The following is a 13,988-nucleotide window of genomic DNA, read 5'->3' on the forward strand; positions in this document are numbered from 1 at the left end:
AAAAATCCATCTGCCAATTACCGACTCACCCTGAAATTAAGAGAATTACTCTTTCAACTCTTTTGAGCATATGGGCTGCGTTTTGTCTCTCTGCATAGTGTGAACCCTGTGTTTTCCTTTGGGGGCTGTTGTCATTGGAGAAAATGCTTAGCCTCCCCCTACTACTTTGTTCTCTGTGACTTGCTCACTCAGGCAACAATTAGACTCCTGTTGTCTACTAGGAACTGAGGAGATTTTCTTTTGGGAAAAGGCAAACAAGTCTTGGATACATGGGGTTTGAGGTCTAGGTTTTTGTTCAGTAAGAGATATATAAATATATAAATGTGTATATATAATTCATCTGACCTGCTCTCACCTTGTGTTCCGAAACAAGCCCAGTGCCCTTATTGAATAAATGACTACAGTCAAAGAATAAATGATTACCCAGAATTCTTTTAGACCTGTGGTCAGTCCTTCATGGCTCCCAAGATGTTCTTTAAAGATTATTTCAGGAAAGAGAACTATGAGATAATTACCCCCAACCCCTGATTTGAAAAATTACTTAAAAGTACAGCCAACAGTGTTCCTGAAAAGTCCAAGCTTTTCTAAGATTATAAATTCTGAGATACTTTCATTACTGAACATGTGAATTTTCTCTTATCTCTGAGGTTTTTCTCTCCACCCTTAATGATGTCTCCAAACTCTCCCAGGTTTTTGAAGCCCTCTCTTGTGATGAGAAGGCTCATTTTATAATGCAAACCGATCTTCTCTTTTTTCCTTCTGCATGCTTGGAGTGAAACACATTTATAAATACACTGGATAGAATTTGGAGAGCTCGTGTTTTGATGAGTCACGTTTTGTAAATTTTAAATCGCTATTCCCAGATCAGAAACAGAGTCCCCCAGGGTTGAGAAAGTGGTTTAAATTACTGTGTCATCTATGAATTCCAGAAGAAATTTCACTGTTCCCTGGGCTTGGTGGCTGTTTTGCAGATGTGGATGAGTGTCAGTCAACCCGATGTCACCCCGATGCCTTCTGCTACAACACTCCAGGCTCCTTCAAGTGCCAGTGCAAACCTGGTTATCACGGAGACGGCTTCCATTGTGTGCCCGGAGGTAAGGTGTCGGAGACGTTTGGAGCTGGTAGGCCTTGCCATGTTTCTGATGCTGAGCACATGGCCCTGGGAGAGGCACTAAGGTGGGGAAGTTGGAGTCTGTATGGAGAGTCTCAAGGGATGTTAAGGTGGGAGATGAGAGCACAGCTGCAGTGTACAACCGGTTGTGCACTACACAACGCTAGGGGGTACCACGCAGACCATAACTATATTGGCAACCTCGAGTCTGGGCATCCTTGTAACTTGAGCAAGCAGTTGAGGGTAAGAATACTCTGTATTAGTCAGGGTTCTCCAGAGAAACAGAGCTAATAGATGTGTGTGTGCGTGTGTGCATGCACGTGTGTGTGTATTATAAAGAGATTATAAGGAATTGGTTTTCCCAATTGTAAAGGCTTGCGAGTCCAAGATCTGCAGTTAGCAAACTGGGGGCCCAGGACAGCCCATGTTTCCATCTGAGTGTGAAAGCAGAGAAAAGCTGGTGTCCCAGGTCATTGATCGTTGGGAAGGATGGATTCTCTCTTACTCAGGGAAAGGCCAGCCTTTGTGTTCTAGTCTAGCCTTCCACTGATTAGATGAGGCCCATCTGCTTTACTCAGTCCATGAAGTTAAAGGGCGATCTTATCCAAAACGTCTTCACGGAAAGACCTACAGTGTTTGACCAGATATCTAGCATATCTTTACCCTGTGGTCCAGCCAAGTTCACACATAAAATTAAGCCATCCCAGCTTCCTGGGAGTCGTAGGGAATGGAGCTCGGGCGGGGCAGGGGAGCAGGGGTGAAGGGCCACCACTGGGGGAAGATGCTGGCTAAAGACCCTACAGAACTGTCCACATTGCTAACTATGACACCTGACTGTGTGGTTTCTGAAGTGACCTGGTGACCCGAGGCTTGCGTGGTGTCTCATTAGACAATAAAGATAATGATAGTCCTAGGTCCATATCTGGAGCTGGTCTGGGAACATAGGAGGCACTCCATAGATGCAGCCGAATGAATACACGTAATGGGTGGCCGTTTGTGTAGGTGCTTCACCTGTACTGTTTCACGTGATGTTCGTAATCTTCTTTTCTTTTTCCGAGAGAGAGAGAGCAAATGGGGGAGAGGCGAGGGAAGGGGCAAAGGAGAGAGAGAATCCCAAGCAGACTCCATGCCCAGCTGGAGCCTGACAAGAGGCTCGAGCTCATGACCCTGAGATCACGACGGATCCGAAATCAAGAATCCAATGCTGAACTGATGGTGCCTCATAATCATCTTTTTAAAATGGACACAAGAGGCACCTGGGTGGCTCAGTGGGTTAAGCCACCGCCTTCAGCTCAGGTCATGATCTCAGTAGTCCTGGGATTGAGTCCCGCATTGGGCTCTCAGCTCAGCGGGGAGCCTGCTTCCTCCTCTCTCTCTGCCTGCCTCTCTGCCTGCTTGTGATCTCTCTCGTCAGATAAATAAATAAAATCTTAAAAAAAATTTTTTTTTAATTTTAAAAATTTAAAAGGAACACAATTACAATCTCCATTTACACCGAGGATCCTGATGCTGAAAAAGATAAAGGTGTAATCAAGTTCCCATTGGTAGTAAGTGCTGGAACCAAGATCCAAACCCGGTTCTGTCAGATGGACTCCAGCCCGGATTCAGTCCCCGGAACCATATGCTGTTCTGTCATGATATCAAGAATATGCCGGATGCCTCAGTCTGGCGTCACGTGGTCACTCATTTGATTTAGTATGAACTGATATTTATTAATTAATAAATATTAATTATATTTATAGTATATAAATATATTATATATTATTAATAAATATATAATTAATATACAATATATAATTAATTAATATTTACATATTAATTATTGCCACTGTTACTGCTAGGTGTATTTATGCCACTGTAAATATGTCCTGTATATGCACAATTACATAATGTTTCAACAAAATATCCATTTTACCACCACCTTGTTAAGCAATTAGTAACTATTTCAATGCCTGTCTACACTAACCTGTGAGTGTAGGCTGCATATGAGTTTTACTTATTTTTTTTCAAGATTTTATTTATTTATTTGACAGAGATCACAAGTAGGCAGAGAGGCAGGCAGAGAGAGTCGGGGGAGGCAGGCTCCCTGCTGAGCTGAGAGCCCGATGTGGGGCTCGATCCCAGGACCCTGAGATCATGACCTGAGCCAAAGGCAAAGGGTTAACCCACAGAGCCATCCAGGCGCCCTGCATATGCATTTTATTCCTATGTCCCCAATATCCGGTGGAGGACGTGGCCCATGATTGTGCTCCCCCCGACCCCAGTTTATAGTTGTTGAAGAAACAGGTGACTGCACCAGTTTCCTCTCCTACTAGCAGTGTAGGAAAGTATTTATTTTCCACCCTCTCATCAGGGCTAGGTGTGACCAGTTTTTAGGATAGTCGCCCATCAAAAAGAAAAATAATAGATTTAAGGTTAAAATTTGAACATATAACACTATACATTTCTCATCTACATTGTTTTCTTCTGATTAGAACAAGGATCTGCGTCCTGTCATTTGCACGTCAAAATTAGCCCAGCTCTTGTTTTTGTAAATGAAGTTTTATTGGAGAACAGCCATGCTCGTTAGCTTATGTAGAGCCAATGGCTTCTTTCATTTGACACAGGCTGAGTTCAGTAGTTGTGGCCAAGACTAAGAGGCATACAAAGCCTGAAATCTCTACCACTCGGCCCTTGACAGGAAATGTTTCCCAACCCCCAGCCAAGATGAACTGAGGCAGAGCTAATCTTTTATTCTTGAAGTTGTGGATAAAAACCATCTCGCTGCCCATAGATTCTGATAAGCAGGGAAGAATTCGAGATAATCTCAATCAAACATTCCAGCAGCTACTAAAAATGACTGATGCTCGTTATTTCTTTAGGCTTGCTTCATATTGCTGGTTCAGGAAGCAGCAGGTGTTTCATTTTTTGGTTTTTGTTATTTATTTATTTATTTATTTTTAAAAGGTTTTATTTATTTATTTGACAGACAGAGATCACAAGTAGGCAGAGAGGCAGGCAGAGAGAGAGGGGGAAGCAGGCTCCCCGCTGAGCAGAGAGCCCGATGTGGGGCTCGATCCCAGGACCCCTGGGATCATGACCTGAGCCGAAGGCAGAGGCTTTAACCCACTGAACCACCGAGGCGCCCGTTTTTTATTTTTAACCTCACTCCTTGCCCCTTCCCTAAGGCTCTGTTAACAAAACAGAAACAAATTCAGACCTGCAGACTGGAATAGGAAGATGTGACAAGGACAAAACCAATCAGAGCTGTCTGCTAGGATTGCTGATGGACTCAACCCCATTCTCTTAAAAAATTTAGCATCTAGTTACATCGTCAAGAGAGGAGTGTGCTAGAAGTGTACGTGAGTGTTCGTTGAGTATCGCTGGTAACAACGACAGCAACAAACTAAATGATTGTCAACTGGAGGGCTGCACCAGTGGGTTTTGGTACAGTTCCTACAATGAAATCATGTACAGCAGTTAAAATGCGTGAGCCAGAATCAATGGATAATTCTCAAAAACATGGTAAGCAGGAAAAAAGTGACAGAAGGATATATACAGCACGAGGCCGTTTATGTAAAATATAACACTATGAAAATAAAGCCACGTGTGTATACATATGTAAGAAAGCTACAAAATGCATAGATAGGAATGAAAAACAAAAATTCGGGGCTCAAGGTCACCTGAGCCGTGAGAGAGAGGAAGATGGGATTGAGGAGGGCTACACAGGGGCTGCCTTTGGGTTTCTTTTTTTTCTTTCTTTCTTCTTTTTTTTTTAAGATTTTATTTATTTGACAGACAGAGATCACAAGTAGGCAGAGAGGCAAGCAGAGAGAGAGGAGAAAGCAGGCTCCTGGCTGAGCAGAGAGCCCGATTCGGGGCTCGATCCCAGGACCCTGGGATCATGACCTGAGCGGAAGGCAGAGGCTTTAACCCACTGAGCCACCCAAGTGCCCCGCCTTTGTATTTCCAATTTTTTTTTCAGCTGGAAAATGAACACAGAGGTTTTCATCATATTTTTCTAAACTTTGACTAAATTATTCTGTGAAATATTAACAGGGAGAAAAATAATATGTGTGTCATCCCAACTGCTATTGCCAAGCATAGTGAGGTACGGGGAATCAGTCAGCACTTAGCTTGGTCCTACTGTATACAGTAGGGGACAAGTTTTTAAAAAATTCACACTAAACTGGCTTTGAGGGTGAGTCAGCCAGTTAAGGTCCCGGCTATAGCAGTGTCAACCTAATGACAGGCAAGACAAGAAACTCGGATTTGTGCCCCCTGCGCCTCTGCATTCTTGCCCACAACCCGTGTGTGGACTGTGGAATCAGTTCAGCCGACTGCTATCATCTTTCCTTTTCAACAGAATAGAACAGAAAACAATCAGGAAAACAACCGAGTAGGTAGAGTGTGCATAGTAGGAAAAAGTGCCGTTTGGTGAAATGACGCTCGTCTCTATGTGTGGATGAGTGTGTGTGTGTGTGTGTGCGTGTGTGTAGTTGCTGAGTGAAGTGTATTTCTGTGGGTCATGGGCAGAAAGTTTGAGGGCTGCCATATTACATTGATTCTTGAACAATGTGGGGTTGGGGCCCTGACCCCCCCCTCCACCCTGCAGACAGGGACAGTTGAAAATCTGTGTATAACTTTTGACTGCCCAAAAACTTCACTACTCATAGCCTACTGTTGACCAGAAGCCTTACTAATAATATAAACAGTCGATGAACACATAGTTGGTATGTTATATATGTCTTGTATACTATATTCCAACTATAAAGTGAGCTAGAGGAGAGAAAATGTTATTAAGAAAATCATAAGAAAGAGAAAATACAGTTTTAAAAAAAATCCACAGTTCAGGGTGCCAGCATGACTCAGTTGGTTAAGTGTCTGACTCTTGGTTTCAGGTCAGGTCATGATCTCAAGGTCGCAGGGTCGATCCCTGAGTTGATCTCCACGCTTAGCTGAGTCTGCTTGAGCTTTCCCCTTTCCCTCTGCTCCTCTCCACCACTCGTGCATTTTCTCTCTCTTCCAGTCCCTCCCCTACTCTCTCTCTCAATAAATAAATCTTTAAAAAAAAAAAAAAATCCACAGTTCAGACCTGTGTTGCTCAAGGGTTCATGGTAGTTATCTATTGTATTGTAATAAAGGATCCCCAGAGTTAGCAGCCGAAGACATAAATACTATCTCACAGCTCTGAGGGTCAGGAACTCAGGGGCAGCTTAGCTGGGTGGTCTTGGTTTAGGGTCTCTCATTGGATTGTCGTCAAGGCATTTGCTGGGACTCTGGTCTTCTCTGAGGTTCACCAGGGCCTGAGGGATCCATGTGGTTGCTGGCAAGCCCTTGCGCCTCACAGGCCACTGGACTGAGGACTGCAGGTCCTCACAGTCTGGATCTCTCACATGGTTGCCTCTGTGACTTCAAGACCTGGCAGCTGGCTTCCTCCAGAGCAGGTGGTAAGAGAAAGAGCGAGTACATCCAAGATGGAAGCCAGAGTCTTTTGTAACCTCATCTGGGAAATGACAGGCTGTCACTTCTGGTGATAATATTAGTCACAGGGCAACCCTTGGACGTTGTGGAGGGCAACTGCCTAAATATGAGAATGGCAGGGGGCAGGAGACTGGGGCCATCTTGGAGGCTGCTCACCACGGCTGCTAGCCTTGTCTGGGGGAATGTAATTGTCTAGAGTGTTGGAAAGTAAGAGACTGGATTAGTAGCAGATCAAAGAGGCATCTACAAAGTCCTGGCTAGAGTCGTAAAGCTCGGTCCTTAAGGGCACATACCACACCTGCCGATGTTGGATTGCGTCTCTTCATGCTTGGCACCCGTCACGCTTACCAGCATGTTGCACAAGCAGACACAGTATACATCTTTAGACACAAAGGAATTCAGGAGATCAGAGAGCAGGCTTCAAGGAAAGATGAAAACATTTAGATAATACAACTTAAGGAAAACTGAGAAACAATTTAATGGACACTTTTTGTTTGTATCATATCGTTTCTGTTTCCCTGTGCACTTTGCTTCAAACAAACCCAGTGTTAGAAAACTTGAATTTCCCAGTGAGAGCTAGAAGGGCTCTAGAAATTCTATAATTCATCTACTTTGTTTTATAAACAAAGAACATGAGGTATGAATAATTTTTTGGTTTACAAAAAGTTCCTTGAACTCCTTATGTAAGAGAATTTTCTATGGCAGTTTTTCTCAAAATTGAGTAAGACCTTTAAAAAAAATTCCTATGGTCTCTGCTGCTGGATTATTTTTATTATAGATAAATCCATGTGCGGGGAAGCTGGCCCCTGGAGGGGGCAGAGTAGACAGGAAGAGGCTACATAAGGAAGGCTCCCCCAAAACGAGTCCCTCCACCCTGAGAATATCAGAGGCTACACTAGTTACTTATTTTGGATTAACACGGAGAAAGAAATTTAATCAGGCAAGGAAATGAGATACAAGTGAAGAGATTTAAAAGGTGCTTTTTTTTTTCTTATTTCTCTTTATCATTTTTCTCTCGTTTTCTTTGTCCCCAACCTTGAGAAATTCATCCCAGACTTCCTGCTCGTCCCTGGATAAATATCAGGTCTTGACTGCTTGCTCAGAGCAGATGAGTAAAAAGAATCTTGCCTGAGTTTTCATTTTATCAGGCAGGAACAGGGCCAGGAAATGTGTCTTTATTACCCCTCCCATCCCTGCCTGCAACGGAAAATCCCCCATGGAGGGCTGAGACCCTCAGCAGGCGGCTCCCACTGGGGCTGCTCCTGCTAGCCGGGCTGGGAAGCCATCCCAGGAAACCCAGTGACATCGCAGCTTTCCGTAAACACACTTGAAATTCCATATCCTGAGTCCCAATTGGTAGTTTTCTCCTCCTCTTTGTAAGTTCAAGATACAGCAACTTAAAAATTCCTCTATAAGTTGTAGATCACTTGAGACTCTGTATGTTGGCCAAACACCATGTCAACACAAAACTGTCAGCCACATAAAATGGAGTCACCCCTGTTTCCTTAAAAGCTAGGCGTTGTTGACAGCACACGCAATACCAGGCCTGTTCTCTAGTTGGAAAGGCAGCATCGTATACAGATGCCGGTGGAAGGAAACTGAGTCTGGGGGCACCTGGGTGGCTCAGTGGGTTAAAGCCTCTGCCTTTCACTCAGGTCATGATCCCAGGGTCTAGGATCGAGCCCACATCTGTCTCTCTGCTCAGCGGGGAGCCTGCTTCCTCCTCTCTCTCTCTCTCTGCCTGCCTCTCTGCCTACCTGTGATCTGTCTAATAAATAGATAAAATCTTTATTAAAAAAAAAAAAAAAGGGGGCGCCTGGGTGGCTCAGTGGGTTAAGCCGCTGCCTTCGGCTCAGGTCATGATCTCAGGGTCCTGGGATCGAGTCCCACATCGGGCTCTCTGCTCAGCAGGGAGCCTGCTTCCCTTCCTCTCTCTCTACCTGCCTCTCCGTCTGCTTGTGATTTCTCTCTGTCAAATAAATAAATAAAAATTAAAAAAAAAAAAAAAAAAAAAAAAAAAAAAGGAAACTGAGTCTGTGGGCCACAGATAATTTCAGTGCGTGCATTAAGCTTGCTTGTATATATCACCGATGACATAACATGTCTGGTGTCCATGAGCTGTTCTGGGCTCTGGGCTTGTGGATACAGAGGGGCTGAGCCAAGAATCCAAAGACCCAGGTTCTAGCTTGCGCTGAGCTCTTTCCTAGTGCTGTGGCCTGGGAACTCCCTCACCAGCCCGAGCCTTGGCTCTTTCATGTGGTATAAAAATGGAGTTGCCTGTTGCATACTGTTCTGGTAGAGAATTAAATGAAACACGTGTGAATGGAGACAGTTGATAACGGGAAACTTGCAAACCCTGCGTACCTGCAAGATATTGAGGAAGGAACAAATTCTACATCCAAGAGCCAACAAAACCCAGTATCTTATTCTCAAGCAGATGGCTTATTTGTATCTTCATTTGGCTCTTCCTACATCAAATATGTTGTTTGTTTGTTTATTTGTTTTTTAGTATTAGCTCCTAGAACAAAAAGGAAAGCATACCCACTCTTTCCCTTGCCAGGTTCAACACACACTTTCCTGGCCTCACTTACTGCTTCTGATCGTGGCAGCAACCCCATGAAGCAGGCTAGGGTGAGAACTGGCAGCATAGACAGAAGGTACTTTAAATATTTGCTGGCAACATGCACACAATGTCACCATGGAGGCCATGTTGCAGTGACAAATGAACATTTGAGTGTGGAATTTCAAATTCCGTCTGTACATGTTGTCCCATCATATTTCCCTTACTCCTCACAATAATGCATGAGATTAGTTACTGGTGCCATCGTGGTCCTATGGTGAGGAGTGTGACACATCCAGCATTGTGGATGCGCCCAAGATAACACCAAAAATGGTGGAACCGAGAGTCGAAAACACTTTTCAGACACAAAGTTCTGTGAAATAGATTATGTTACAATGTATCTTATTACTGATACATTATATTAGTTAACACGTATTAATATGTGAATGAGCATATTTATATAAAATTTCTCCCTAACATAACTAGTAATACCCTAGAGTACAGGTTGATAGCTACCAGCTCCACAGGCCAAATCTGGCCCACTGTTTGTTTTTATAAATAAAGTTTTATTGGAACTCTCATTATTTACGTATTAAATTTGGGTTGCTTCCATGCCACAGCTGCAGAGGTGTGGCCGCCCTCCAGCCAGTGTGGAACCAGCTACAGCTCTGCGTACTGGGGGATCGTTGATTCCAGGCCATTTCCCACAGATAGAGAAGGATTTCCTAACCTGGGGGTCCTAGTTGCACGGTTAAAAGGCCATGTCTCATGCCAAATACAAGGTCATCTTTGAAAGGAAACACAGATTTGGAAAATGTGCCCTGGGGTGTTTGGTCTTCCAAATCTTTGATCTCGACTCAGCGTGGATAATCAAGAAGCTTGAGATGAATTCAATTTCAGAGAAATGAAGTCTCTTAAAACAAATTTCTGTGATGCCCACCTAGTGATGAATGGATAAACAAGATGTGGTCTAGCCAACCCGTGGAACACTGTTCAGCCATAAAAGGAAATGATACACTGCTGGATCCTACACTGTGAATGAACCTCGAAAACGTACTGAGTGAGAGCGGCCAGGCACAACGGGTCATGTGCCGTACGCGTGACCGCACGTGTCACATTTATAGGAAATGTCCAGAAGAAGCAATCCATGGAGACAGAATGCAGGTTGCTGGCTGCCAGGGGCGGGGAGGAGGTGGGAGTGGAAAGCATGCTGCTTCTAGGTGTGGAGCCAAGGATGGTGGATCAGAATCCCATAGAGGTAGTGGTTTGATGTCGTATCATGACTGTACTAAATGGCACTGATGGGCTCACTTCAAAACAATGAATGTTATGTTCTGTCCGTTTTGCCTCAATGTTTACAAACTGAAAACAAATCACATAGGAGAGAAAAGAAAATGTAAATATCATCTTCTTGACAGTGACATCCATTAAATAACATGATATTTTAAATTTTAGAAAATGAACAACACAAAACCCAACGATCAGTTTTCATGGGTCTGCGTCCGCCATGGGGCTCCTGCCCAGCGACCCAGCTGACCGCCTCCCCTGTGCTTGTCTCTGTTGCAGAAATGGAGAAAACCCGATGCCAACTGGAGAGAGAACACATCCTCGGGACAGCGGGGGTGATGATCCCACAGCGGCCCGGCTTGTTTGTCCCTGAGTGTGACGAGCATGGGCACTACATGCCCACCCAGTGCCACGGCAGCACGGGCCAGTGCTGGTGCGTGGATCGTGATGGTCGGGAGCTGGAGGGCACAAGGACCAGGCCCGGGATGAGGCCCCCATGTAAGTCGGAGGGCAACACTGTACTGGGCTTGGGTCTGAGCAGGGCCTCAGGGACCAGAGTCCCAGTGCCTTTGAGCATCCCTGGGGGTCTTGCCCAGGGCACTGGTGGCACGTTCTGTCTACCCTAAATCAAGCACTGCTCCGCCAGCCCAGACCCCGCTCCCCCCCTCCCTTTCTGCCCTCTGCACCTCTCTTCTCTGTCTCCCTGGTCATGCACCCACCCCCTCCATCTCTCTATCCCCACCTATTCTCTATCCCCCATACCTGTTCTCTTCTCTCTGCACACCTGTCGTGTACAAATGCTGGTGGGACCCACTGCAGCCATCCTGCATGGGTAGCACAGGGTATGTATGCTGTGGGTCCTTTGGGCACACTCCCTGCAGTGGCCTCCTGGCCTTCCGGCTGCGTGCTTTGTGGCAGGCTTGGAAGAGGCCCCCCGAAGGCCTTCCCTGGGAGGTGTGGGGCCGGAAGCAGGGTCGGGGAGACTGAGGTCAGTGGGTCTGTGCTGCTTGGGACCTCTCAGCCTCTATCTAGGATGGATCCCAGCTCTACAATCCTGCTTCTGTCTCAGATGTAGGAGATGGTCATTGTTGCAAGTAATCAAAATCAAACACAATCAGTCCTTGAATCTCCATTTTCTCAATTCAGCTAGTGACCAGCTATTTTCGCAAAGCCGCTAAGAGGCCAAGTGAGTAGGAAATGGTCTTAATTCATGCAGCCAGCATTAACTGAGCTTCCAATGCTGGGATCAGTCCTCGGGGTCCAGAGGGGTAAGTCACAGCGCCGGCCCCCAGAACCTGGCAGGACAGGTGAACAGGGGCAGGGCAGGGAGAGGAGCTCACCGAAAAACCCAGAGGCTTATGACATTGATGCAGCCAGGTTTGGAATTTAGAAATACAGTGGCTGACGGGTAGAAGCTGAGCTGGAGTGAGTCGCCCCGGCAGGTGCCTAACAGGCAAGCGAATGACCAGCCAGCAGGCCGGCAGGGAGTTTGGAGAGGCGGGATGGATTCCAGAGAGAGAAGAGGTCAGCCCGCCTGGTTCATGTCACTGACTGGTTGCAGTGGGCAGGATAGGCGGGCAGGGGAAAGAAGGGGAAATGGCCCCAGTTAGGACCGTCCGGCTCTCTCTGGTCGGAGAACCGGAGCCAGAGCCCGAGCAATGGAAGGGCCACATCCAGGCCCCTCCCCCTGTAGCCGAGGCAGCCTGTCCCTCCTCAGGACATTCTCTTGTCCTGGGGGGAGCCGGGAGTCATGCCAGCTTCAGGGGCAGCACTTAGGAGGCGAGGCTGACTCTCGGGGAAAACGGGCCCCTGACCCGCGTTTTGTTCCTGAAAGGCGGGGCAGGCTGTGTGTCTGCTCACGGGGCTGGGTCCGCGGGGGCAAGCAGGGCCAGCTTGCTCTGAGAGCCCCTCCAGCCTGGGGAAGCCCAGCATCTTCCCCTGGAGTGTGAACTCCCTGGGTGCAGGGGTTGGGGTGGGGGTCTGTTCTTGCTGTCCTTTTGGTTCATGTGTCCAAAGCAGGGCAGGAGTGGTTACAGTATTTCTGTTCCTAAGGGAAGGCTAAGCCCTTGCTTTGTTTTTGCTTTCCACATGACCTTTAATATGAACCTCAGGCTTTGCCTTATCACCTTCACAAACGCCCTTTGTGGTCTTTCCGCTCCTTGTGTTTTTAGAGGTACAGTGAGCATTGTGTGGTTGTGCCGTTTGTGGTGCCATGAAGGTGGCTTGACCCCGGGCGAGTGTGTGTGTGTGTGTGTGCGTGCGTGCGCCCACGCGCGTGCATTGGTGTGTGTGTTCCTGCTGCACGCAGGCCTTGCTCACTGACCTCTCCTGACACCCAGGTTTGAGTACAGTGGCTCCCCCGATTCACCAAAGACCCTCCGTTCCTACCGCTGTGATCCCCCTGCCGCCTGGGACCCACTTACTCTTCGCTCAGACAGGGAAGATTGAGCGCCTCCCCCTGGAAGGAAGCAGCTTGCAGAAGACAGAAGCCAGGACACTGCTGCACGCCCCGGTGAGTGCTGGCTAACCGTCCTGCTTCAGGGACCTGGAAAATCAAGCCCGGGGTCGTTAGACCAGCCCCAGGCCTTGACCCCTGGACTCGGGAGCCTCGGGATTTCCATGGGGCCCCCAGCTGTCATCTCTGAATGGGGCCACTTGAGCTGCCCTCCCATCAGGAGGGGATGAGGCAGAAGCAGGAAGGCCTTTCGGAGACCACCGTGGCATCTGACCCCGTGCGTGGGGCATCATGGAGTTGGTGTCTCATCTGGGTGCCTCTCCCAGGTCCCATCTTGCCGTACCAAGTTAGCGCGGTGGCTCAGGTTTGGCACATTGGTCCTAGAGCCTCGTATCTGCCCCGAGGCAAAAACAGCCTTCAGCTTTGAGCTTTTCAAAGCATCAAAGATGCATTTTGTGAGCGGGGGACTTTTGTCTGTTCGAGGTTGAACACTTCTTTTTTTTTTTTTTTTAAGATTTTATTTATCTATTTTTGCAAGAGAGAGAGAACAAGCACACACCAGATGGGGTGGTGTATGTAGAGGGAGAAGCAGGCTCGCCGCTGAGCTGGGAGCTCAGTGTGGGGCTCGATCCCAGGACCCTGGGATCATGACATGAGCCAAAGGCAGATGCTCAATCTACTGAGCACCCCCAGCCTCTCTAGGGTTGGACGCTTCTGAAAAGCCATTTAGTTTCATCTGCCATCCTGACCACCCCCTCGGCAAGAAACCTGGCCTGAGACCTGGGGGCTTCCAGCACAACTTGGTCAGGGTTGCCAGGGCTGAGGGAGACCCTCAAGTCCCATAAGGAGCGAAGAAGCTTTTCACAACCTGTTGTCATTAGCCTTGATCGGACTATTCCGATCATATTCCTGCCCTACACAAAACCTTCCGATGGGTTCTCCCTTCACCCAGAATAAAACCCAGTTCTTTCCATGGCCCCCAGCCACTTCTCGCACCCCATTCCCTGTCACTGTGCACCCCTGGCCCCCACCAGCTTCAGCCGTCCAGCCTTCTGTCTGTCCGAGACACGCCACACACATCCCGGTCTTTGAGCCTTTGCACTTACCGTCCC

The 13,988-nt window shown here is 47.2% G+C and overlaps 1 protein-coding gene across 1 annotated transcript in view; it reads left to right on the forward strand.

The window, feature by feature from the left end:
* The window catches only part of NID1 (nidogen 1), an 81,236-nt gene that overhangs the window by 54,206 nt on the left and 13,042 nt on the right, over positions 1–13,988 (forward strand). The window contains exons 12-14 of the mRNA XM_059397274.1: positions 972–1,094; positions 10,701–10,919; positions 12,761–12,933. Of these exons, the coding sequence (XP_059253257.1) occupies positions 972–1,094; positions 10,701–10,919; positions 12,761–12,933 (515 nt within the window). The remainder of the gene's footprint in view (positions 1–971; positions 1,095–10,700; positions 10,920–12,760; positions 12,934–13,988) is intronic.

The sequence above is a fragment of the Mustela nigripes genome, chromosome 4 (assembly GCF_022355385.1).
Source record: "Mustela nigripes isolate SB6536 chromosome 4, MUSNIG.SB6536, whole genome shotgun sequence".
Taxonomy (NCBI): Eukaryota; Metazoa; Chordata; class Mammalia; order Carnivora; family Mustelidae; genus Mustela; species Mustela nigripes.